A 25,639-nucleotide genomic window follows, 5' to 3' on the forward strand; every position below is an offset into this window, starting at 1 on the left:
AGGCGATAGCTGGGGAGGGTGGTGGAGGAGAGATCTCATAACCACTCTGGGGAAAAAATAATGTTTCTGGGACCATCATTAAAGGGTCTTATAAATATTCAGTGTGGAAATCATTCTACACACTTCGTTAAATATAGCAAGAAATTACCTGAAAACCTTTCCTGTAATTATTCTTTAGTGGTTGAAGACATGACCATTGCTCTTGAGGGATTAAAATGATAATACTACAACAATTCCCCCATTTATCCAGTGGTCAGGCTCCTGTTAGTTCAAACAGAAGGGGCATAACTGAGAAGAGAAAATGAAAACAACCCCTGGGAGATGCAGTCTTCCCTGGCCTATGACTGTTACAGGCCCCGCAAAGGTCTCGTACTACCTGCCAACTAGACTCACAGGTAAAGGTGATTCTTGAACAAAACAAGTTGTCTTTTTCCCATTTCGTCAGCAGTGAACTAGGACCATTTAGTGTATGGGCAAACATCCTTGCACACATCGGTATGGCTCTGGGTCACCAGGAGTCAGAATGATAAACAGTGTAGCCCATTTAATGAGGTGAGGACCGATGTACCACATTTTAGAGTATTTCCATCCAATATTGTAAAAATAAAGTTTCAGTTCTCACAAGGTGAACTTTATTCATGGAACAACTCATTTGCCAACAGTGCTAGATGTGAAACATTTCTATACTACTTTTAAATTGAAAAAAAAAAAATTAACAGAGTATTCTTCTTAGTACCACATGGTACCCCAGTGGAAAGAACAATTAACTCGGGCCCTCAGGTTCTCCACCACAGTCAGGAACCTGCCTTCAGCCTCTTGTCCTAAGACCCTCCCAGTAAACAGCTGTAGCCAATTTCCCCACACCTGCCAACCTCAGCTCACTGTTAGCCCAAAGCAAGCAGCTGCCATCCTGGGGATGGGCTCATTATTAGTATGCTGTCTACTGACTTGCGTTCCAACCTAATGGAGCCTTGGCCTTTGGAGACTTTCAGGCCCATTCTGACCTTACTGACATCCTGATTCAAAACACCAAAGTCCTGGACCCGAGTTTGAACTCCATAGATCTCTGGGTTTGCGCAGGACCTTGATCTCTCCCTTGGTCTTTCTTGGGTCCAGATCTCTGCTCTCACCAACCCAGTTACAGCTGCCACTTTTACACCAACCCTAGCTGTACGCCTTTCTTTAGGTCTGTAAATTGGAATCCTAAATGTGAATCACGACCAAATGTTTAGGTATTAAGTAAAAGTATGACATTATAACCTAAAGTTATTAGCATATTAAAATGGTGCTAAGGGTTTATTTCCCTTTCTCATTATGCTAATTCCAGTAAGGAAGAAAGCCTTAAATTCATTTCTTTAGTACATTTCCCTAATTTAAAGTATAACTTTTTAAAAAGCATATGATATGTTTTTAAAGTGTTATTCTCTTTGACTTCCAGATTAAGACATTTCTTTCCAAATTGTGACAGGAAAAGGTAAGTGTCTACCACTAGAAAGTCACATTTGTTTTAAGAAGCTGCTAGTAGATGAGGTATGGGAGAAAACATTTATTTTTATTCTGCAAAGTTTTGAGGGGGGCTTTTTTTTTTTTTTTTTTTTGAGGTCCGCAGGCCTCTCACTGTTGTGGCCTCTCCCATTGTGGAGCACAGGCTCCGGACGCGCAGGCTCAGCAGCCATGGCTCACGGGCCCAGCTGCTCCGCGGCATGTGGGATCTTCCCGGACCGGGGCACGAACCCATGTCCCCTGCATTGGCAGGCGGACTCTCAACCACTGCGCCACCAGGGAAGCCCGAGGGGGGCTATTTTTAACCAAACGATATTTTGTGAATGTGTTACTTTCACATTGTAGTATTAGTACTAAGGGAATTACCCTGTAGAAAAAGGAGAAAAGACATTCCTTCTTAACACTGTGCAATGGTTATTAGCAATATCTCCCTGATTCCAGCACCAACTGTGTTTCTGTTACAAAATAGCTCCATATGCTTTTTTTCCCCAAGTGCTCTTTAAAACAGACACATTTTTAAGTCAGCTTGTGGATACTTTGTGTGTATTTCTTTAATGATTTCCATCTTAGAGCAAGTTGCCTATGTTACAGTCTGTAGATAGCACAGAGAAGTTAGAACATAATTAGATTCAATGTTGGAATAAAATGATGAAAGTCCTGTAATTGGTGTGCTGCGTACTTTCATTGAGAATTGAAACTATAAACATTGGCATCTGCCGTCTTAAACTTTCTGGGGCTATTACTCAGCTATTGATTATTTCATTCATTTATGTCTATGCTTCAAACTTGACTTTGGGGATGCTGAAAAGGCTGGCTACTGCTTTGGAACATTTCAGTCGCTGTAGGAAAATGACCACCTCTCACCCAGCAATTTCCATATTACCTATGAGCAGCACCATACTAATCACACGGGTGTGGGTGGCTTGTGAGCTCTTAGGGCCTACAGTTTTCCTCAGTTCCTGAGCCTTCTCCCCCTACACCAGTTAAGACAGCCCACCCACCAGGAATGATTTCACCCCAGGTGCTTCCTCTTATTTGATTAATGTTATGGGCACTGGGAGAGAATACTCTATTGTTCCTTAATGGAAACAAATTTTTATTGTAGACATCTTATACTTGTTGCATGATTAAAGAGTGGTATATTGTGAACTTGTAAAGGGCAGCTGGCTTCTGCTTGCTTCTCTGTGCTTGAGAGGAATCGATAGTGACTGCACATCAGAATCACTGGTTGGAGGTAGGGGCGGAGGGATAATTAAATACCAGTGATAGGGTCCCACCCCGGACCAATAAATCACAATATTTGGAAGTGGTATTTCGTCCAAGCTTTCCAGATGATCCCAATATACTGTCATTGTATTGTATGCTGGAACCATCAAGCTGAGTCACAAACTGGGGCTCATAGTCGCTGGTCTGGGATATAAACTGTCAACTAGGGAGGCTTGTTAAGTGCACTGAGCTCTGGAGTTAAACAGTGCAGTTTCTGATTCTGTGACCTTGAACAAGTTACCTCATTTCTCTAAGCCAGTTTGCTTACCTGAAAAATGATGCCCACCTCAAACTTCAAAGGACAGGACAAGGACCACAGTTCCCTCAAGACCTTGTCTTGTTCTTTGGGGTTTTTAACCTCATCTATAACATGCCAAACATACAGAAGAAAACTGAGAACTTAAGCCAATTACCTAGCAGTTATCTGTCAAACTACCTGAATACATCTAGATTTAAAATCTGCATATGTCTACATATTTGAGAGAATATTCCAATTTCTTCCATGTTCCACAGCAAGCATGGCCACTCCAACAGGTCAGCATGAAAGAGTACAAAAAAGCCAAAAGTGGGGCAAAGCTGAGGACAGACACCAGGAAGGCCACTCAATGCCATGTTAGGGTAGGCAGGAAGAAACTATGTCAAAAACGGAGTCAGGAGCCAGGTACCAAGTCTGAACAGGTATCTAAACAGGAATTCAAATGGTGATCTGCACTGAGGACCTTCAGTAACCGCCAAGGAGGCAAAGCGCAGGAAACTGGAAAAACTGGATGACACCACACGTTCTGTAATTTGCTGTGTTAGAGTCCTATTGAAGGTCTAATTTCGAGGGCATGTTAATACAGTTCTTAATCAAGCCATATTTTGAGCCCAATATCTGAGAACACAAATATCTGATTTAAAGGCATTTATAAGCTAAATCCAGAGAATTCAGCTTGAACTTGGGTTCAGGAGGTTAACTCCAGATGAACAACGACAACAACAAATGTCAAGGCTATTCAGACTCTTTTCTACTTTTATCTGTAAATAAGTCAAAAGATTTCAGCACATGACATATACAACTAGCTTCAGTATGGTCGATGTGATAAACAGGCTCATCAGTGTACCGTGTTTATAGATTAGAAGGCTCAATATTGTTAAGATGTCATTGTCCCCAAGTTGGTCCACAGATTCAATGAAATCCAAATCCAAGCAGGTACTTTTTTTTTTTTTTTTTGTAGAAATTGGCCAGCTGCTTCTAAATAAACATGGGAATGCAGAATATTTAGAAGAGCCAAAATAACCTTAGAGGAGGGCTGGGAAATACAAAGTTAGGGAACTTGCCCTGAACCTTAAGTTTGTGGATACCTAACAGAAAGTTTGCCATAATAATGCCTCATCTTGTACATAAGCCTAACATTTTTTGAAAAAGTCAATTTACTCATTACCACACCTCCACACAGGACACTAAAATAATAAAACTATATTTGTACTGAAACACTATATGCACAGCATTCCTCAAAGTGTGATCTGGGGACCGCGTGCAGCAGAATCACCCTTGAGTTTCCTTAAAATATTGACATATGGATTTTTCCCAGACTTAATAAATCAGACTTTTAGAGGTGGGCTCCAGGAATTTCTATTTTTAACAAGATTCTCAGCTGATACTGAGGTACTCTAGAACTTGAAAGTGACTCCGCTAGTATTTATTAGGTTTTTCCCTAAAGGACAATGGCCTTTTCCTATATTCACCTGAAGAGATGCTATCTTCACACAATTTTGATATCAATAAAAAAGCAAGACTTACCTTCTCTGGTGGGTGGTTAGTTATGAGGGTTGTAGCCCTTTCAGTAAATACATTTGTTGAATACATATTTTTATACCCTGTTGCAACTTCTTCACCATCTCGAAAATCAAGAGCACATCGTGTAACATTCAGAGCGTTGATTAACGTACAGCGCTCATGGGAATAGTAATCTTCACTACCTAGAAGATATCCTACAAGGAGAATGGGAGATGAAAGTAGTCAGCATAGCATAAAACACGTTAAACAAACGAAGGTCTCAGCATTTAATTGCCTAATGCAATTGATTATCCATGTCAGGGCTAATCAAATGACAAGGCTAATCAGAGCACCATTTCTTAACATCTCTATATTTGCTAGCATAAGGCATTAAAATGTTATCGTAAAAAAAATTCAAATTCACCCCTTAGCCCAGTCTTTAGAATATAAGCTCTATCACGTAACTCTCAAAGTGGGTGATTCCAAGTAAATATGTTTTAAAAAATCAGAGTTTAAATTCAGTAAAAGTGATGACATTTTAATCTTTTAAAGCTATCTAATGGTTAAAATAGCATATGGTTCAGGTGATTTGTTACAAATTTTTACTCTGAGGTGATCACATAAATGAACGCAGAATTCAAATAACGTTGATATTGACCTTGGTCGACTGGCTTCAAGGTTATTTACAGAAGTAGCTCTTGGAGGCATCATCTTTAGTCAGATGCTGACACCCACTGGTGAAAGACACAAAGATTTCCAAACAGAGGATCTCTAAACATAACAACCAAAAGAGCAAACTAACATGTGGTGTTGAAATTAGATTTTTCTACGTCTGTTGATCTCAATTTCACCCCCAATTTAAATGGCATAATGGCCTATCCCACAATTTAGACTTAAACATGGGAGAAATGGTTTCTCAAGTTTAGTTGTTCCTGCAAATGTTCCATATTTTCCTAAAATATTAAAATAAGCTGTGCTGCATGTTATATGATTCTATTTATATGAGATGTTCAGAATAGGCAAATCTGTAGAGACAGAAAGTAGGTTAGTGGTTGCCTAGGGCTATGAGGGTCAGGGGAAAATGGGGAGTGACTGCTAATGTGTATGGAGTTTCTTTATTGTGGTGATGGAAATGTTCTACATTTGATTGTAGTGACAGTGGTACAACCCTGTGAATTTATTTAAAAATCAATGAACTGTACATTTTAATGGGGTGAATTATATGGTATGTGAATAAAGCTCGATAAAGCTATCCAAAAGAAATAACTGTGCTGGACTCTGAGCTATCTCCTGACAAACACTGCTTATTAACATTAAAATGAAGATAATAAAATTGGCCTCTTTCCCCAGTTCTAAATATTTCTTATAATCACAATTAAAAGCCCTACATATCTTACCTAGTAAATGAATTCATTTTAATTTCCTCCTTTTCCATGATTCAGTAAATTCAAGGTCCTAAATACAATGAATATCTTAGTTTTACGATAACTCTTTAAATGTAATCTTTTCTGCTACAGGTATAACAGAAAGGGAAAGCCAATGTGTTTGCTAATTAATATATAATCGAAAAACAAATGTATCCATGAAAATAATTTCAGTCCTTATATGGGTAATTAAAGGGGTCAGGACACTGGTGTTCTATTTGGGGTTAATAACTGCTGGTAACACCTTGAAGAATCACTTCAGGTTCTGTATCTGTAAGAATAAACTGTTTTCTATCATTTGGGGAAATACATGCAGAGGATATACTTGATAAAAAGATGTATAAACCATAAATATTAAAAAGTTAGTACAAATAGGATTCCAATAGAACTCTTTATTCACATAATAGAACTATCTATTCACGTACTTGGTCAAACTAATACCAAGCAACCATGTGACAGTCACATAGAACTTTCTCATAACAATGATTCACAAATTTGAACTTACGTGCTGAGTCTAAAGAATATGGCAGCGATGCTTTTTGGGGAAAAATGAGAAACTATGTTTTGAACAATTAAATCTCTGCTGTATTTAACAGCTTTATTGAGAATAATTCACATATCATACAAATCACTCATTTACGTTGTACAGTTCAATGGTTCTTAGTGTACTCAGAGTTGTGCAACCAGGCCCACAATCATCTGTTTTTTAACAGAACATCTAAGTCATAACAGTGATAACAACTGCATCGTCATCATGCCCTCCTTCTCTGCAAGTCTTCCTTCCATGAATGTGCAGTGGGGTGTCTGTCTGTCTAAATCCATTTAGGCTTCTTAATTCTCATAAAAGGATGTTATTTCCCCCTCTGTCCAACTGAATTTTTAAATATATAATTTGGTTTAAATATATAATTTTAAAATATAAAATTTGGTTTTTAATAAAAACAATTAAAATATCCTTCCAGTCGCCAGAGTACAGGTATCGGCCCATCATTAAGCAAAGACCTGATTGAAAATTGTCAAAGGATATAGAGGCTGTTTTTTCCTCTAGAATTTCCAAGATGACAAAGACGTCTTACACCCAAGTCCTGTTTTTAACAGCTATTTAAGAATACTGAGGATATATCCAGATTCATCAGGGAAGAATGCATTATTGATTAAGCAATGTCTGCTAGAGAACCCAGATGGGAGTGGGTCACACGGTGTCTCACGTCTGGATGTCCTTACATCTCGACTTAAACTGTGGTTCGAACTAGGCACTATAGAGCTGTGAGCTTCAACTGCACTGTGTGGGCCCCATGTAATCACTTGAACTGAAATGTACTTTGGTGCTCTGGTCCTAGCTTGAATAAAAGAGAATGTCTCAAGAAACATCTATAAGACAACCACCATTTTATTACTAAAATGATGTTTTTGAGGATGCTGCCACCTTACCTTCTCCCAAAGGAGAAATTTCTCTCAGGTCTAAGAGCCAGAAAATGCTTTACTCTTCCTGAACATCTGGTTTCCATTTAACTTATAAGTAATGTGACACTTACAGACTGCTTTTTTTTTTTTTTTTTTGCTTTGAGCATAAGAAGTCCCAAATCTCAGAGTTGAATGTGAAGTCTGCTACAGTCAGGCAGGTTTTTTTTTTTTTTAAATAACTCGGTGCCAAGCAACTATTCTATCTTTTTCTATTCAACCTGATTTTTAAAAAATAGATCTTTATTGGAGTATAATTGATTCAAAGTACTGTGTTAGTTTCTGTTGCACAACAAAGCGAATCAGCCGTATGCATACACATGTCCCCATATCCCCTCCCTCTTGAGCCTCCCTCCTATCCTCCCTATCCCACCCCTCTAGGTGGTCGCAAAGCACCGAGCCAGTCTCCCTGTGCTATGCTGCTGCTCCCCACCAGCCAACTATTTTACATTCAGTAGTGTACGTATGTCGATGCTATGTCAATGCTACTCTCACTTCACCCCAGCTTCGCCCTCCCACCCCATGTCCTCAAGTCCATTTTCTATGTCTATCTCTTTATTCCTGCCCTGCAACTAGGTTCATCAGTACCATTTTTTTTCAGGTTCCATATATATGTGTTAGCATACAGTATTTGTTTTTCTCTGACTTATTTCACTCTGTATGACAGACTCTAGGTCCATCCACCTCACTACAAGTAACTCAATTTCGTTTCTTTTTATGGCTGAGTAATATTCCATTGTATATATGTGCCACATCTTCTTTATCCATTCATCTGTCGATGGACATTTAGGTTGATTCCATGTCCTGGCTATTGTAAATAGTGCTGCAATGAACATTGTGGTACATGTCTCTTCTTGAATTACGGTTTTCGTGGGGTATATGCCCAGTAGTGGGATTGCTGGGTCATATGGTAATTCTATTTTTAGTTTTCTAAGGAGCCTCCATACTGTTTTCCATAGTGGTTGTATCAATTTACATTCCCCCCAACAGTGTATGAGGGTTCCCTTTTCACCACACCCTTTCCAGCATTTATTGTTTCTAGATTTTTTGATAATGGCCATTCTGACCGGCATGAGGTGATATCTCATCATAGTTTTTTTTTTTTTTTTTTTTTTTTTTTTGCGGTACGTGGGTCTCTCACTGTTGTGGCCTCTCCTGTTGCAGAGCACAGTCTCTGGACGCGCAGGCTCAGCAGCCATGGCTCACGGGCCCAGCCGCTCCACGGCATGTGGGATCTTCCTGGACCAGGGCACGAACCCGTGTCCCCTGTATCGGCAGGCAGACTCTCAACCACTGCGCCACCAGGGAAGCCCCATCTTTGATTTCTTTCATCAGTGTTTTATAGTTTTCTGAGTACAATTCTTTTGCCTCCTTAGGTAGGTTTATTCCTAGGTATTTTATTCTTTTTGTTGCAACGGTAAATGGGAGTGTTTCCTTAATTTCTCTTTCTGATTTTTCATTGTTGGTGTATAGGAATGCCAGAGATTTCTGTTCATTAATTTTGTATCCTGCAACCTTACCAAATTCATTGATTAGTTCTAGTAGCTTTCTGGTGACACCTTTAGGATTTTCTGTGTATAGTATCATGTCATCTGCAAACAGTGACAGTTTTACTTCTTGTTTTCCAATTTGTATTCCTTTTCTTTCTTTTTCTTCTCTGATTGCTGTGGCTAGGACTTTCAAAACTATGTTGAATAACAGTGGTGAGAGTGGACATCCTTGTCTTGTTCCTGATCTTAGTGGAAATGCTTTCACCACTGAGTATGATGCTTGCTGTGGGTTTGTCATATATGGCCTTTATTATGTTGAGGTAGGTTCCCTCTATGCCCATTTTCTGGAGAGTTTTTTTTTTTAATCATAAATGGGTGTTGAACTTTGTCAAAAGCTTTTTCTGCATCTATTGAGATGATCATATGGTTTTTATTCCTTAATTTGTTAATATGGTGTATCACATTGATTAATTTGCGCATATTGAAGAATCCTTGCATCCCAGGGATAAATCTCACTTGATCATGGTGTGTGATCCTTTTAACGTGCTGTTGGATTCTGTTTGCTACTATTTGTTCAGGAGTTTTTCATCTATGTTCATCAGTGATATTGGTCTGTAATTTTCTTTTTTTGTAGTATCTTTATCTGGTTTTGGTATCAGGGCGATACTGGCCTCATAAATTGAGTTTGGGAGTATTCCTTCCTCTGCAATTTTTTGGAAGACTTTGAGAAGGATGGGTGTTAGCTCTTCTCTAAATGTTTGATAGAATTCACCTGTGAAGCCATCTGGTCCTGGACTTTTGTTTGTTGGAAGATTTTTAATTACAGTTTCAATTTCATTACTTGTGATAGGACTGTTTATATTTTCTAATTCTTCCTGGTTCAGTCTTGGAAAATTGTACATTTCCAAGAATTTGTCCATTTCTTCGTGATTGCCCATTTTATTGGCATATAGTTGTTTGCAGTAGTCTCTTATAATCCTTTGTATTTCTGCAGTGTCAGTTGTCATTTCTCCTTTTTCATTTCTAACTTTGATTTGCATCCTCTCCCTTTTTTTCTTGATGTGTCTGGCTAAGGGTTTACCAATTTTGTTTATCTTCTCAGAGAACCAGCTTTTAGTTTTATTGATCTTTGCTATTGTTTTCTTTGTTTCTATTTCATTCATTTCTGCTCTGATCTTTATGATTTCTTTCCTTCTACTGACTTTGGGTTTTCTTTGTTCTTCTTTCTTTAGTTGTTTTAAGTGTAGGGTTAGATTGTTTATTTGAGATTTTTCTTTTTTCTTAAGATGAGATTGCATAGCTATAATCTTCCCTCTTAGAACTGCTTTTGCTGCATCCCATAGGTTTTGGGTCGTCATGTTTTCATCGTCATTTGTTTCTATGTATTTTTTGATTTGTTCTTTGATTTCTTCAGTGATCTCTTGATTATTTACTAGCACACTGATTAGCCTCCATGTATTTGGTTTTTTACAGTTTTTTTCCTGTAATTGATTTCCAATCTCACAGCGTTGTGGTCAGAAAAGATGCTTGATACGATTTCAATTTTCTTAAATTTTCCGAGGCTTGATTTGTGACCCAAGATGTGATCTATCCTGGAGAATGTTCCATGTGCACTTGAGAAGAAAGTGTATTCTGCCACTTTGGGGTGGAATGTTCTATAAATATCAATTAGATCTATCTGATTTATTGTGTCATTTAAAGCTTGTGTTCCTTTATTTATTTTCTGTTTCGATGATCTGTCCATTGGTGTAGGTGGGATGTTAAAGTCCCCTACTATTATTGTGTTACTGTCGATTTCTCCTTTCATGGTTGTTAGCATTTGCCTTATATATTGAGGTGCTCCTATGTTGGGTGCATAAACATTTATAATTGTTATATCTCCTTCTTGGATTGATCCTTTGATCATTATGTAGTATCCTTCCTTATCTCTTGTAACAGTCTTTATTTTAAAGTCTATTTTATCTGATACAAGTATTGCTAATCCAGCTTTCTTTTGATTTCCATTTGCATGGAATATCTTTTTCCATCGCTTCACTTACAGTCTGTATGTGTCCCTAGGTCTGAAGTGGGTCTGTTGTAGACAGCATATATATGGGTCTTGTCTTTGTATCCATTCAGCCAGTCTATGTCTTTTGGTTGGGACATTTAATCCATTTACATTCAAGGTTATTATTGATATGTATGTTCTTATTACCATTTTCTTAATTGTTTTGGGTTTGTTTTTTGTGGGTCTTTTTCTTCTCTTGTGTTTCCCGTTTAGAGAAGTTTTCTCAGCATTTGTTGTAAAACTGGTTTACTGGTGCTGAATTCTCTTAGCTTTTGCTTGTCTGAAAAGCTTTTGACTTCTCCATCGAATCTGAATGAGATCCTTGCTAGGTAGAGTAATCTTGGTTGTAGGTTTTTCTCTTTCACCACTTTAAGTATATCCTTCCACCCGCTTCTGGCCTGCAGAGTTTCCACTGAAAAATCAGCTTATTACCTTGTTTGGATTCCTTTGTATGTTACTTTTTGTTTTTCCCTTGCAGCTTTTAATATTTTTTCTTTGAATTTAATTTTTGTTAATTTGATTAATATGTGTCTTGGTGTGTTTTTCCTAGGGTTTATCCTGTATGGGATTCTCTGTGCTTCCTGGACTTGGGTGACTATTTCCTCTCCCATGTTAGGGAAGTTTTCAACTATAAACTCTTCAAATATTTTCTCAGACCCTTTCTTTTTCTCTTCTTCTGGGACCCCTATGATTCAAATGTTGGTGCGTTTAGTGTTGTCCCAGAGGTCTCTGAGATTGTCTTCAATTCTTTTCATTCTTTTTTCTTTATTCTGCTCCTTGGCAGTTACTTCCAGCTCACTTATTCATTCTTCTGCCTCAGTTATTCTGTTACTGATTTCTTCAAGTGTATTTTTCATTTCAGTTATTATGTTGTTCATCTCTGTTTGTTTGTTCTTTAGTTCTTCTAGATCTTTGTTAAACATTTCTTGTATTTTGTCAATCTGTGCGTCCATTCTATTTTTGAGATTCTGGATCATCTTTACTATCATTACTCTGAATTCTTTTTCAGGTAGATTGCCTATTTCTTCTTCATTTATTTGGCCTTATAGGTTTTGACCTTGCTCCTTCATCTGTGACATATTTTTTTGCCATCTCATTTTTTTTTTTTCAGTAAGTGGGATTGTGTTCCTGTCTTACTGGTTGTTTGACCTGATGCTTCCAACACTAGGGTTAGTAGGCTATTGGGTAGAGCTGGGTCTTGCCTGAGATGAGGAACTCCATGAGACCTCACTCTGATGAATATTCCCCGTGGTCTGAGGTTCCCTGCTAGTCCAGTGGTTCAGACTCAGAGCTCCCACCGCAGGAGCTTCGGCCTGACCCTGGGCTTGTGAATCAAGATCCTGCAAGCCACCTGGGGAGGCAAAAAAAAAAGGAAAAACCAAAAGAACAATAACAAAGTAATAAATAAAATTAGGCTAGAAAACTAACAGATAGGGAGAATATAAAGATAAAAATATAGATGAATCAACAACTGGAATATACAACAGTACCACAATAGTAAAAAAAAGAGAAGGAGGGGAAAAAAAGGTTGGGGGGAAGGCCTTGGCTGTGGAGGGTGGGGGCTAAGCAAGGGTGAGGTTTGGGTGGTGGGCAGGGCTGATGCTCAGGACCCACAGGGCTGAAAAAGGCCCTGGAGGGTGTGTGGTGGGGGGGACGGTTAGGCTCAAGGAACATGAGGGGCCCAGGCGTGCCCTCCAGCCCTGGTCTCACAGGGCAGGGGCCCTCACCTGGGAGTCCAGCAGCCTTCCTGGGCTCAAGTGGGCAGGGCAAACACCCTCCTCTCCTCTCCTCCTCCTCTGGTCTGGGAGGGCCCCTCCCGCCTGCCTCTCCTGATCTCCCCAGCCTCCCCGCTATGCCCCCAAGAACGTACGCAGCCTGGAGGGGGCTTTGGAGGGCAGGGGATAGGCCTGGGAGCTCAGCAGGCTCCCTGGGCCTGAGTGAACAGGGCAATCGCCCTCCACTCCTCTCCTGCTTCTCCCAGAGGGCCCCGCCTGCCTGCCTCTCCTAATCTCCCTGGCCTCAGGGATGCCAATCCTGTCTGGCCTCCACTTCTCCCCCTTCAGTCCCCTTACATCCTACCAGTTCACTTTGGGGTTCCTCCTGTCTCCTTGGGTGTCAGAGTCCCCCACCAGTGGCCAGCAGGTGCCCTAGCTGTGGGGAGACACTAACTCCACCTCTTTTCATACTGCCATCTTGACTCCACCTCCTCTCACCCTGATTTTTTTTTTTTTTTTGCGGTACGCGGGCCTCTCACTGTTGTGGGCTCTCCCCTTGTGGAGCACAGGCTCCGGACGCGCAGGCTCAGCAGCCATGGCTCACGGGCCCAGCTGCTCTGTGGCATGTGGGATCTTCCCAGACCGGGGCATGAACCCGTGTCCCCTGCATCAGCAGGCAGACTCCCAACCACTGCGCCACCAGGGAAGCCCACCCTGATTTTTCAATTCTATTTATTTTTTTAAAATTTATCTTCATTGTGTGTTCCTTTTTGTATATGGCAGTTTGTAAATAAATGAAGAGACAAATGGGAGGTACGTAGGGAGCTAAACAGCTAGACAGATAAAACAGAATAGCTAGATGGAAAGCAAAATATGAGGGGGAAAGTTGGGGGTGAGAGGTGGGATGAACTGGGAGATTGCAATTGATGTATATACACTAATATGTATAAAATAGATATCTAATAAGAACCTGCTGTATAGCACAGGGAACTCTACTTCACTTCGCTGTACAGTAGAAACTAACAAACATTGTAAAACAGCTACACCCCAATTAAAAAAAAAAGCAAAATATGAAAAGAACTTGACAGAAAGCTATGTAGCCCCTGGCAAGATAAATAGATAAATAGGTTGTTAAGAAATGGTTTGTAACAGGTTTAAATAGAGTATATATTTTTTTAAAAAACTGTAGGCTTTATATTTATTTTTATAGGGCTATCAAATCCATAAAATACTTATTATTTTGTATCTTTCCTATTACTATTTGTTATTTACCCTCCCATTTTCTTTATTTGATCTATCTTCCCCAATCTAGTAATTTCAAAAACAGATCTCACAGAAGGAAAGAAGGACGCCAATTGGAAAAGAGTCTTCTTTATCATCTCCAGGAAATACAAAACAAAATAAAACCTTTGAACACAATTCATGAGGAGAAAAAAAGATCCTGAACCTTTGTGAAGGAAATATTCTTGTATTGGGTTTTGCCTGGAATTTTTTTAAAAAATCAATCTGTATCCCCTTTTGGTAATAAGGTTCTCTAAGAGTAGAGTGGTCTCTGACTTGGAGGTAGCAGACTCTGCAAAGGCCCCTATGTGGCATGTAGAACCCTGGCAAAGATAACTGCCTGTCCCATCACGAGCTGAGTGCACAGCCATGTTTACGGTTGTGGCATTAGACAGTGGCCCCATGGCAGTGCTGACTGATTCACTCTGTTCAAATTTCCAGTTATTTCATTTGATTACACTTGGCTGTGTTTTATGAGACGGCTGCAGTTGGCCAGAGTTGTTAAAGAAACATGTGCATTTCCATTACCAAAGTAGGTATCAAATCCTCGGCGGGTTGGAAGACATTCTTTCCTGTACATTCCCAGGTGCCATTTTCCGACCATGTGGGTAGCGTAGCCTGCTTCTTTTAGAAGCTGGGGCAGGAGTTTTTCATCCAGAGGAATGCAGCTGGGCTGACAGGGCCAGATTATTTGGTGCTGTAAACCTGTGTGGATCTTAAAATAGATAAACATAAAATTATGGATTAATGATGTTGAAACATTCTGAACAAGCAGATAAAGTGGTTGCCTAATTTACTAGACATATGTGTAAACATGAATGTTTAATTCTATTTCTGTACCAGGTTAAGGCATTTCTAAAAGGCATTTTTCTCACTTATTCAAATAAGGTAATAGACATAAATAAGAATTTGAAAGAAATGAATAAAAACAGTCTCACAAACATTAGATAGTTTCAACAAATATTTATCCAGGAACTATGTTAGAAACTGTTAAGTTTTCACTTCTTACCTCAAAAAAGTAGCCATAATATGAAATGTGGATCTATCAAGGAAAAAGTGTTCCAATTTCTATGCACATGAGATGTTGGTGTTTGATTAGAAGAAGCTTCTATAATCTTTCAAGACTTGATTTTTTAAAAGGGTATAATGAAGATAATGATTTGCATTTCTTATTCTACCTTACATAAAGCATAATTTCAAAAGATGGTGACCAACTTTTCCTTAAAAAAAAAAAAAAAAGTGGCCATCTGATCCATAGGTTAGGAGCGGCTCCCACACGTATCACCAGGGTGCAAGCACCACACAACTAATTTTAAGAAATTATCACGTGCTGAGTCTTGGTGTAATATTAAAATAGAATACCCACAATTATATGAAAAGGTTATTAAAATAACCCTCTCTTGGGGACTTCCCTGGTGGCACAGTGGTTAAGAATCTGCTTGCCAATGCACGGGACCCAGGTTCGAGCCCTGGTCCAGGAAGATCCCACATGCCACGGAGCAACTAAGCCCGTGCACCACAACTACTGAGCCTGCACTCTAGAGCCCGTGAGCCACAGCTACTGAAGTCCACATGCCTAGAGCCCATGCTCCACAACAAGCGAAGCCACCGCAACTAGAGAAGCCCGCGCACCGCAACGAAGAGTAGCCCCTGCTCACTGCAACTAGAGAAAGCCATGCATGGCAACGAAGACCCAATGAAGCCAAAAATAAATAATAAAATAAATCTATTTTTTTAAAAAACCCTCTCTTTTCCAACTACATATCTGTGTCAGGCTGGATGTTCTTCAACGACTTTTACCAAAACAATATACAGTTGACCTTTCAACAACTGGGGGTTAGGGGCACTAACCCCTGTGCAGTTGAAAATGTAAGTATAACTTTACAGTTGGCTGCATCCAGGGATTCAACCACAGATCATGCAACATCATAGTACGTATTTAGTGAACAAAATCCACGTATAAGTGGACCCTCACAGTTCAAATCCATGTTGTTCAAGGGTCAACAGTATTGCACAGGTTGAATGCAGAAGCAGATGTAACAATCTAGCTATCTTCTATTAATAGGAAACACGTACAAAAATATAAAACAAGGAGATTGGTTCAAGCTGGCAGAGTAGAAGGACGTGTGCTCACTCCCTGTTGTGAGAGCACCGGAATCACAACTAACTGATGAACAAGCATTGACAGGAAGACACTGGAACTCACCAAAAGAGATATCCCACATTCAAAGACAGAGGAGAAGCTGCAATGAGATGGTAGGAGGAGTGCAATCACAATAAAATCAAATCCTATAACTGCTGGATGGGTGACTCACAAACTGGAGAACAATTATACCACAGAAGATTACCCACTGGAGTGAAGGTTCTGAGCCCCACGTCAGGCTTCCCAACCTGGGAGTCCGGCAATGCGAGGAGGAATTCCCAGAAAACCAGAATTTGAAGGCTAGTGGGATTTCATTGCAGGACTTCAACAGGACTGGGGGAAACAGAGACTTCACTCGTGGAGGGCACGAACAAAGTAGTGTGTGTATCAGATCCCAGAGGGAAGGAGCAGTGACCCCCACAGGAGACTGAACCAGACCTACCTGCTAGTGTTGGAAGGTCTCCTGCAGAGGTGGGGGGTGGCTGTGGGTCACCACAGGGACAAAGACAGTGGCAGCAGAAGTTAGGGGAAGTACTCCTTGGCGTGAGCCCTCCCGGGGTCCGCCATTGGCCCCACCAAAGAGCTTGTAGCCTCCAGTGCTGGGTCACCTCAGGCCAAACAACCAACAGGGAGGGAACTCAGCACCACCCATCAGCAGACAAGCGGACTAAAGTTTTACTGAGCTCTGCCCACCAGAGCAACAGCCAGCTCTGCCCACCACCAGTTCCTCCCATCAGGAAGCTTACACAAGCCTCTTAGATAGCCTCATCCACCAGAGGGCAGACAGCAGAAGCAAGAAGAACTACTATCCTGCAGCCTGTGGAATGAAAACCACATTCACAGAAAGATAGACAAAATGAAAAGGCAGAGGACAATGTATCAGATGAAAGAACAAGATAAAACCCCAGAAAAACAACTAAATGAAGTGGAGATAGGCAACCTTCCAGAAAAAGAATTCAGAATAATGATAGTGATGATGATCCAGGACCTCGGAAAAAGACTGGAGGCAAAGATCGAGAAGATGGAAGAAATGTTTAACAAAGACCTAGAAGAATTAAAGAACAAACACCTAGAAGAATTAAAGAACAAACAAGCAGAGATGAACAATACAATAACTGAAATGAAAAATAAACTAGAAGGAATCAATAGCAGAATGGCTGATGCATTAGAATGGATAAATGACCTGAAAGAAAGAATGGTGGAATTCACTGCCGCAGAACAGAATAAAAAAAAAAAGAATGAAAAGAAATGAAGACAGCCTAAGAGACCTCTGGGAAAACATTAAATGCACCAACATTTGCATTACAGGGGTCCCACAAGGAGAAGAGAGAGAGAAGGGACCCGAGAAAATATTTGAAGAGATTATAGTCAAAAACTTCCCTAACATGGGAAAGGAAATAGTCACCCAAGTCCAGGAAGCACAGAGTCCCAGGCAGAATAATTCCAAGGAGAAACACGCCGAGACACATAGTAATCAAATTGACAAGAATTAAAGACAAAGAAAAATTATTGAAAACAACAAGGGAAAAATGACAAATAACATACAAGGGAATCCCATAAGGTTAACAGCTGATTTCTCAGCAGAAACGCTACAAGCCAGAAGGGAGTGGCACGATATATTTAAAGTGATGAAACGGAAGAACCTACAACCAAGATTACTCTACCCGGCAAAGATCTCATTCAGATTCGATGGAGAAATCAAAAGCTTTACAGACAAGCAAAAGATAAGAGAATTCAGCACCACAAAACCAGCTCTACAACAAATGCTAAAGGAACTTCTCTCAGTGGGAAACACAAAAGAAGAAAAGGACCTACAAAAACAAACCCCAAACAATTATGAAAATGGTAATAGGAACATACAAATTGATAATTACCTTAAATGTGAATGGGTTAAATGTTCCAACAAAAAGACACAGACTCACTGAATGGATACAAAAACAAGACCCATATATATGCTGTCTACAAGAGACCCACTTCAGACCTAGGGACACATACAGACTGAAAGTGAGGGGATGGAAAAACATAATCCATGCAAATGAAAATCAAAAGAAAGCTGGAGTAGCAATACTCATATCAGATAAAATAGACTTTAAAATAAAGAATGTTACAAGAGACAAGGAAGGACACTACACAATGATCAAGGGTTCAATCCAAGAAGAAGATATAACAATTATAAATACATATGCACCCAACATAGGAGCACCTCAATACATAAGGTAAATGCTAACAGCTATAAAAGAGGAAATTGACATTAACACAATAATAGTGGGGGACTTTAACATCTCACTTACACCAAGGGACAGATCATCCAGACAGAATATAATAAGGAATCAAAAACTTTAAATCACACAATAGACAAGGTAGACTTAATTGACATTTATAGGACAATCCATCCCAAAACAGCCGACTACACTTTCTTCTTAAGTGCACATGGAACATTCCCCAGGATAGATCACATCGTGGGTCACAAATCAAGCCTCGGTAAATTTAAGAAAACTGAAATCATATCAAGCATCTTTTCTGACCACAACGCTATAAGATTAGAAATCAATTACAGGATAAAAAACGTAAAAAACACAAACAAATGGAGGCTAAACAATATGTTACTAAATAACCAAGAGATGGCTGAGGAAATTAAAAAATACCTAGAGACAAATGACAACGAAAACACGATGATCCAAACCTTATGGGATGCAGCAAAAGCAGTTCTAAGAGGGAAATCTAGAGCAATACAATCCTACCTCAATAAACAAGAAAAATCTCCAATAAACAATCCAACCTTACACATAAAGGAAGTAGAGAAAGAAGACCAAACAAAACCAAAAGTTAGCAGAAGGAAAGAAATCATAAAGATTAGAGCAGAAATAAATGAGATAGAAACAAATAAAACAACAGTAAAGATCAATAAAACTAAAAACTGGTTCTTTGAAAAGATAAACAAAATTGGTAAACCTTTAGCCAGACTCAATAAGAAAAAGAGGGAGAGGACTCAAATCAATAAAATTAGAAATAAAAAAGAGAAGTTACAATGGACTTCACAGAAATACAAAGCATCATAAGAGACTACTACAGGCAACTCTATGCCAATAAAATGGATAACCTGGAAGAAAACACAACCTTCTGAGACTGAACCAGGAAGAAATAGAAAACATGAGCAGACCAATCGCAAATAATGAAATTGAAACTGTGATTAAAAATCTTCCAGCAAACAAAAGTCCAGGACCAGATGGCTTCACAGGTGAATTCTATCAAACATTTAGAGAAGAGCTAACACCCATCCTTCTCAAAGTCTTGCAAAAAATTGCAGAGGAAGGAACACTCCCAAACTCATTGTATGAGGCCACCATCACCCTGATACCAAAACCAGACAAAGATACTACTAAAACAGAAAATTACAGATCAATATCACTGATGAATACAGATGTAAAAATCCTCAAGAGTACTAGCAAATGAATCCAATAACACATTAAAAGGATCATACACCGTGATCAAGTGGGATTTACCCCAGGGATGCAAGGGTTCTTCAATATATACAAATCAATCAATGAGATACACCATATTAACAAATTGAAGACTGAACACCATACGATCATCTCAATAGATGCAGAAAAAGCTTTTGACAAAATTCAACACCTATTTATGATAAAAACTCTCCAGAAAGTGGGCATAGAGGGAACCTACCTCAACATAATAAAGGCCATATATGACAAACCCACAGCAAGCATCATTCTCAATGTTGAAAAACTGAAAGCATTTCCTCGAAGATCAGCAACAAGGATGTCCACTCTCGCCACTATTATTCAACATCATTTTGGAAGTCCTAGCCACGGCAATCAGAGAAGAAAAAGATAGAAAAGGAATACAAATTGGAAAAGAAGAAGTAAAACTGTCACTGTTTGCAGATGACTTGATACTATACATAGATAATCCTAAAGATGCCATGAGAAAATTACTAGAGCTAATCAATGAATTTGGTAAAGTTGCAGGATACAAAATTAATGCACAGAAATCTCTTCCATTACTATCAGAAAGAAAATTAAGGGAACAATCATATTCACCACTGCAACAAAAAGTATAAAATACCTAGGAATAAACCTACCTAAGGAGGTAAAAGACCTGTACTCAGAAAAGTATTAGACACTGATGAAAGAAATCAAAGATGACACAAACAGATGAAGAGAAATACCATGTTCTTGGATTGGAAGAATCAGTATTGTGAAAATGACTATACTACCCAAAGCAACCTACAGATTCACTGTAATCCCTATCAAATTACCAGTGGCATTTTTTACAGAACTAGAACAAAAAATCTTAAAATTTGTATGGAGACACAAAAAACCCCAAATAGACAAAGCAATCTCGAGGGAAAAACACGGACCTGGAGGAATCAGACTCCCTGACTTCAGACTATATTACAAAGCTACAGTAATCAAAAGAATATGGTACTGGCACAAAAACAGAAATATAGATCAATGGAACAGGACAGAAAGCCCAGAGATAAACCCACGCACCTATGGTCAACTAATCTATGACAAAGGAGGCAAGGATATACAATGGAGAAGACAGTCTCTTCAATAAGTGGTGCTGGGAAAACTGGACAGCTACATGTAAAAGAATGAAATTAGAACACTCCCTAACACCATATACAAAAATAAACTCAAAGTGGATAAAAGACCTAAATGTAAGACTGGACACTATAAAAGTCTTAGAGGAAAACATAGGAAAAACACTCTTTGACATAAATCACAGTAAGATCTTTTTTGACCCACCTCCTAGAGTAATGGAAATAAAAATAAACAAATGGGACCTAATGAAACTTCAAAGCTTTTGCACAGCAAAGGAAGCTGTAAACAAGACGAAAAGACAGTCCTCAAAATGGGAGAAAATATTTGCAAACAAATCAACGGACAAAGGATTCATCTCCAAAATATATAAACAGCTCATGCAGCTCAATTAAAAAAACAAACAACCCAATCAAAAAATGGGCAGAAGACCTAAATAGACATTTCTCCAAAGAAGACATACAGATGGCCAAGAGGCACATGAAAAGCTGCTCAACATCACTAATTATTAGTGAAATGCACATCAAAACTACAATGAGGTATCACCTCATACTGGTTAGAATGGGCATCAGCAGAAAATCCACAAACAACAAATGCTGGGGATGGTGTGGAGAAAAGGGAACCCTCTTGCACTGTTGCTGGGAATGTAAATTGATACAGCCACTATGGAGAACAGTATGGAGGGTCCTTAAAAAACTAAAAATAGGGCTTCCCTGGTGGCGCAGTGGTTGAGAGTCTGCCTGCTGATGCAGGGGACACGGGTTCGTGCCCCGGTCCGGGAGGATCCCACATGCCATGGAGCGACTGGGCCTGTGAGCCATGGCCACTGACCCTGTGCGTCCGGAGCCTGTGCTCCACAACAGGAGAGGCCACAACAGAGAGAGGCCCGCGTATGGCAAACAAACAAACAAACAAACAAACAAAAAAGTAAAAATAGAATTACCATATAACCCAGCAATCCCACTACTGGACATATACCCAGAGAAAACCATAATTAAAAAAGACACATGTACCGCAATGTTCATTGCAGCACTATTTACAATAGCCAGGATATGGAAGCAACCTAAATGCCCATTGACAGATGAATGGATAAAGAAGATGTGGTACATATATACAATGGAATATTACTCAGCCATAAAAAGGAATGAAATTGGGTCATTTATAGAGACATGGATGGACATAGAGACTAAGAGTGAAGTAAGTCAGAAAGAGAAAAACAAATATTGTATATTACTGCATATATGTGGAACCTAGGAAAATGGTACAGATGAACCAGTTTGCAAGGCAGAAACAGAGACACATATGTAGAGAACAAACATATGGACACCAAGGGGGGAAAGCAAGGTGTGGCGGGTGTGATGAATTGGGAGATTGGGATTGACATGTATACACTGATGTGTATAAAATAGATAACTAATAAGAACCTGCTGTATAAAAAAAATTAAAGTCAAAAAATATAAAACAACGTCATTCTTCTTGTGTAATTCTCTTGTTTTGAAAAATACAGTTATTTTCCCCAAGTTATTTACATTAATATGTAATGGAATTATTATTGCTGTTTTTCAATGAATAAAAATATTTTAAAATTTCTATTTTAATTTCTGACACAGTAAATTTTGAAAGGTATAACCACACAAACATAAGCTCTATGGGGTCTTCAATTTTTAAGCATGTACAGAGGTCCTAAAACCAAAAAGTTAGAGAAGGACGTTAGTCTGACAGTGATCATTATTATGAGGAAAATAGAGAGGGAGATAGTGACAGGTGACTCTTTAGAGAGGATGGCAAAAGAAAGCTTCTTTGAGGAGGAGATACTTGAGCAGAAATCTGAATGAAATAAGAGAGTGAGAGAGAGCCTTGCAAAAATTTGGGGCAGAGCAATCTAGGCATAAGGAATAAGAATGCAAAGGCCCTGAACTTGCTAGGTAAGTTCGAAGGCCACATGGAAACCGGTGTGGCCCTTGTCACAGCTCCTGTGCTGAGGGATGATACTGCACCCACTGCTGGTGCACAAGGGGGGTCCTTGGTGGCTTCCCTCATTGCCTACCCAGACCCTCCCTTCCCTACAGTGTTACCCCTCTCCCCCCCACCAATCCCTTGTCCTTGCTTAGCCAGGGAAGTGCTCTTCTCTGTAGGAAGCAGGGTGGAGTCTCACATTTAATTCTTCACCAACACTAGCTTTCCCTAGCACTCACTGGGCACTCCTGATTTCCCTAGAATAAATGGGGCTCTGGGGACACCAAAGGTTGACAGTGCCAGTTCTCAACCCAGTCATGACTCTCTGGCGCCTCCATCAGCTGTCAGGTGGGTAGCAAGCAATTATTAATAAATGGTGAAAACAAAATGTGTTTGTAAATGATTTACTTGCTTTTATAATTTAAAGCATAAGAGCCCGAAGCTCAGAGAATTAAATCGCATCCCAGCTCTTTCACTAACCGTACACTAAACACTCAGCAACTGTCACGGTAATACTGTAAGCATTGTCATCAATAACACATCACGCCCTCTCACCTACATTTCAATACACTTTCTTGAGGAGATGGGGTGGCATTATACAGAACATGCACCTAAGCCTGGGCCTGCCCCCTGGAGTGGGATGTGGTACATATTAACATCAAATGACATGTATGCTGGTTCTAATCTATAGTTCTGTTGGTGCTATTAAATCCTGATTTATCACTGATTTTTTCAGATTCAAATATTGACTACTCAGACCAGACAGATTTTTGCCTCGTTTTGTTTCAAATTCATGGCAATACACAGATACAAAGTAAACACAAAAACAAAACAAAAACCCTTCAAACTCACCATCTTTTCTTTTTAATTTATTATAAGCTACTTACTATTAAATAGTTTTCTCATAAGCTTTGACATTGTCCTGAATTTCATTTTTTTGTGTGTCTGTCCAGAGCCAATACCTTTGGAATTGCCCCTGCTGTTGCTTGATTTCACGATACCTTTCCATGCCCTCCTAAAAGAACCATGTGGAATATCTTAAATGTTAAATTAAAGTGGATTTATTTTGAAGGTGATAATATGTTCGCTATCTTGATTATGTGGTAACGGCTTCACAGGCATATACATATCAAAACTTATCAAATTGTATACTTGAAATACGTGTAGTTTATTGCATGTCAATTATACCTCAATAAAGCTGTTTAAAAATAAAAGTGAGTTTAAGTTTTCTATTTAGATTTTTATACTTTGCCTAGAAATAACTGGACACCTTCATTGGGATATATGCCAGATGCCCTTCATTTGCCCTCCAAATCCCCTGTCTCCAGCCTGGGAAGTTGACCTACTGGGGCCAGATCAAAGGGCTCCTGCACCTTCTGGTTCTGACTGGGTTCAGCCAATGGGGAGCCCAGACTGGGATTGGAAGGAGGGAAGAGGTGAGTGGCCCTGAGCTGTCAGGCTGTCCGTATCCTGCAGGCCATCCCAAAGGTGGCCTTCTTTACAGGACTCTGTTTCTAGGTTCCGGTCACTCCTCTTTCCTTTCTTCCCCCTGGTCTAGGGGTAGTAACAGCTCCAGTGGGTTATACACTATGTCTTGCGTTTCCCCCACACATTCATGCCTTTTCAAATAGTCCCTTTGCAAATAAACCCTCCCTAAATTATGCTAATTTGAATGTGCTATCTTTTCCCAGCTGGGATCCTGAATAATAAGGATGTTACAAAACCCAAGCTGGGAAAGGGAAACATTGCTCTCTAAATATACACACGCACACACACACACATCCCTCACATAACAGAAGGATTCTGTCCACAGTTAACGTTAGAAGTTTACTCAATAGAAAATTAATCCCGGGTTCAAAAAACTTCGTAATATATACTAATTGGCAACAGCAGAGGATAAAGAAGGATAATATTTTATGGAGTTCAAAAGACGCAGTGGAAATAAATGTTATGCGCAAATTTCTTTAAATGGAAAGGTCATCCATCACATGCGGAGAATGACCTCCGATCACTCTAAAGCCCTGCCAAGGGATGCTGTGCGACTCACTCTTCCGAGGCCACATGGGCACCACACCGGGTGGTCAGCTGAAGCCTGCCTCTATTACCTGCAATCACACAGGGTAGGGAACATTCTTTTCAGTTCCTGAGAATGTATTCGACAGGACATTTTCATGGCATTACTGGGGGAGGGGAAGCCAAAGTCTGGATGATGGCCAAAAACATGTTTTGGGTCTGTTCAAACACTGTTTGAAGCAAGGAAACTGTAGCGTGTAGAGAAGCAGTAAACAGGCGAATGAATGCAGAGCTGGTTGCAACCCAGCACTTGAGTTTAGCACAGAACTGGAGAGCCACACCATGCTTCATGGGAAAGGATGGCAAGGCACCAAGGAGAATCAAAAGAAAAAATAAGCGTCACTTTGGCAACCCAACAGCATTTACAACAATTTCATTCTAACACCCATCTTCAGTGTTTGGAGAGTAGGTGTTGAATGGAGAGGGTCTATAGATAATATATGAAAGTCCAAAGGGGCTACTCTCTTTCTTCCACATGTAGCTATCTCTTCTCCACTAAACCAAATCTTTGAAAAACATCTTCTCCTAAGATTTTACTTGACTGTCAAGGATTCCCTCCACAAAGGCAAAGGGTCTACAAATTCAGTAAAGGACCTGGCTTGTCTCTGAGTTCTTTCTATGAGATAACTGATGAGAAATCCTTGTTTACATGGTTTGTTGCACGTAAAAATTTATTTGATCCTGTAAGTCATTCTGTCCCCTGTAGACCTGGAATATACTATCAGAGTGGTCTCATGAGCATAAAAGAAAAAAACCGCTCTCCTGAAGGGGGGAGGAGGAGGATGGTTCCCACATCAGAACCTCTTTATTTCAGTTACACTTACAATAAACTCTCCCAGGGGCCAGGTGACCCACTGCTACATACGTGGCAATGGATGCTATTTCTCTCCAAACCTCAATAGCGTTGAGATAACTTCCAGATGAACAGAGGAAGATTCTATCCTGTCAGTCTGACCTGT

At 39.7% G+C, this 25,639-nt stretch overlaps 1 protein-coding gene across 1 annotated transcript in view; it reads right to left on the reverse strand.

The window, feature by feature from the left end:
• Nucleotides 1–25,639, reverse strand: part of ARSB (arylsulfatase B) — a gene marked incomplete at its 5' end in the record, with an annotated part of 179,983 nt that overhangs the window by 145,930 nt on the left and 8,414 nt on the right. The window contains 2 exons of the mRNA XM_082650559.1: nucleotides 4,553–4,743; nucleotides 14,475–14,661. Coding sequence (XP_082506685.1) covers nucleotides 4,553–4,743; nucleotides 14,475–14,661 — 378 coding nt within the window. The remainder of the gene's footprint in view (nucleotides 1–4,552; nucleotides 4,744–14,474; nucleotides 14,662–25,639) is intronic.

Source organism: Grampus griseus (assembly GCF_964374135.1).
Source record: "Grampus griseus genome assembly, chromosome: 3".
Classification (NCBI taxonomy): Eukaryota; Metazoa; Chordata; class Mammalia; order Artiodactyla; family Delphinidae; genus Grampus; species Grampus griseus.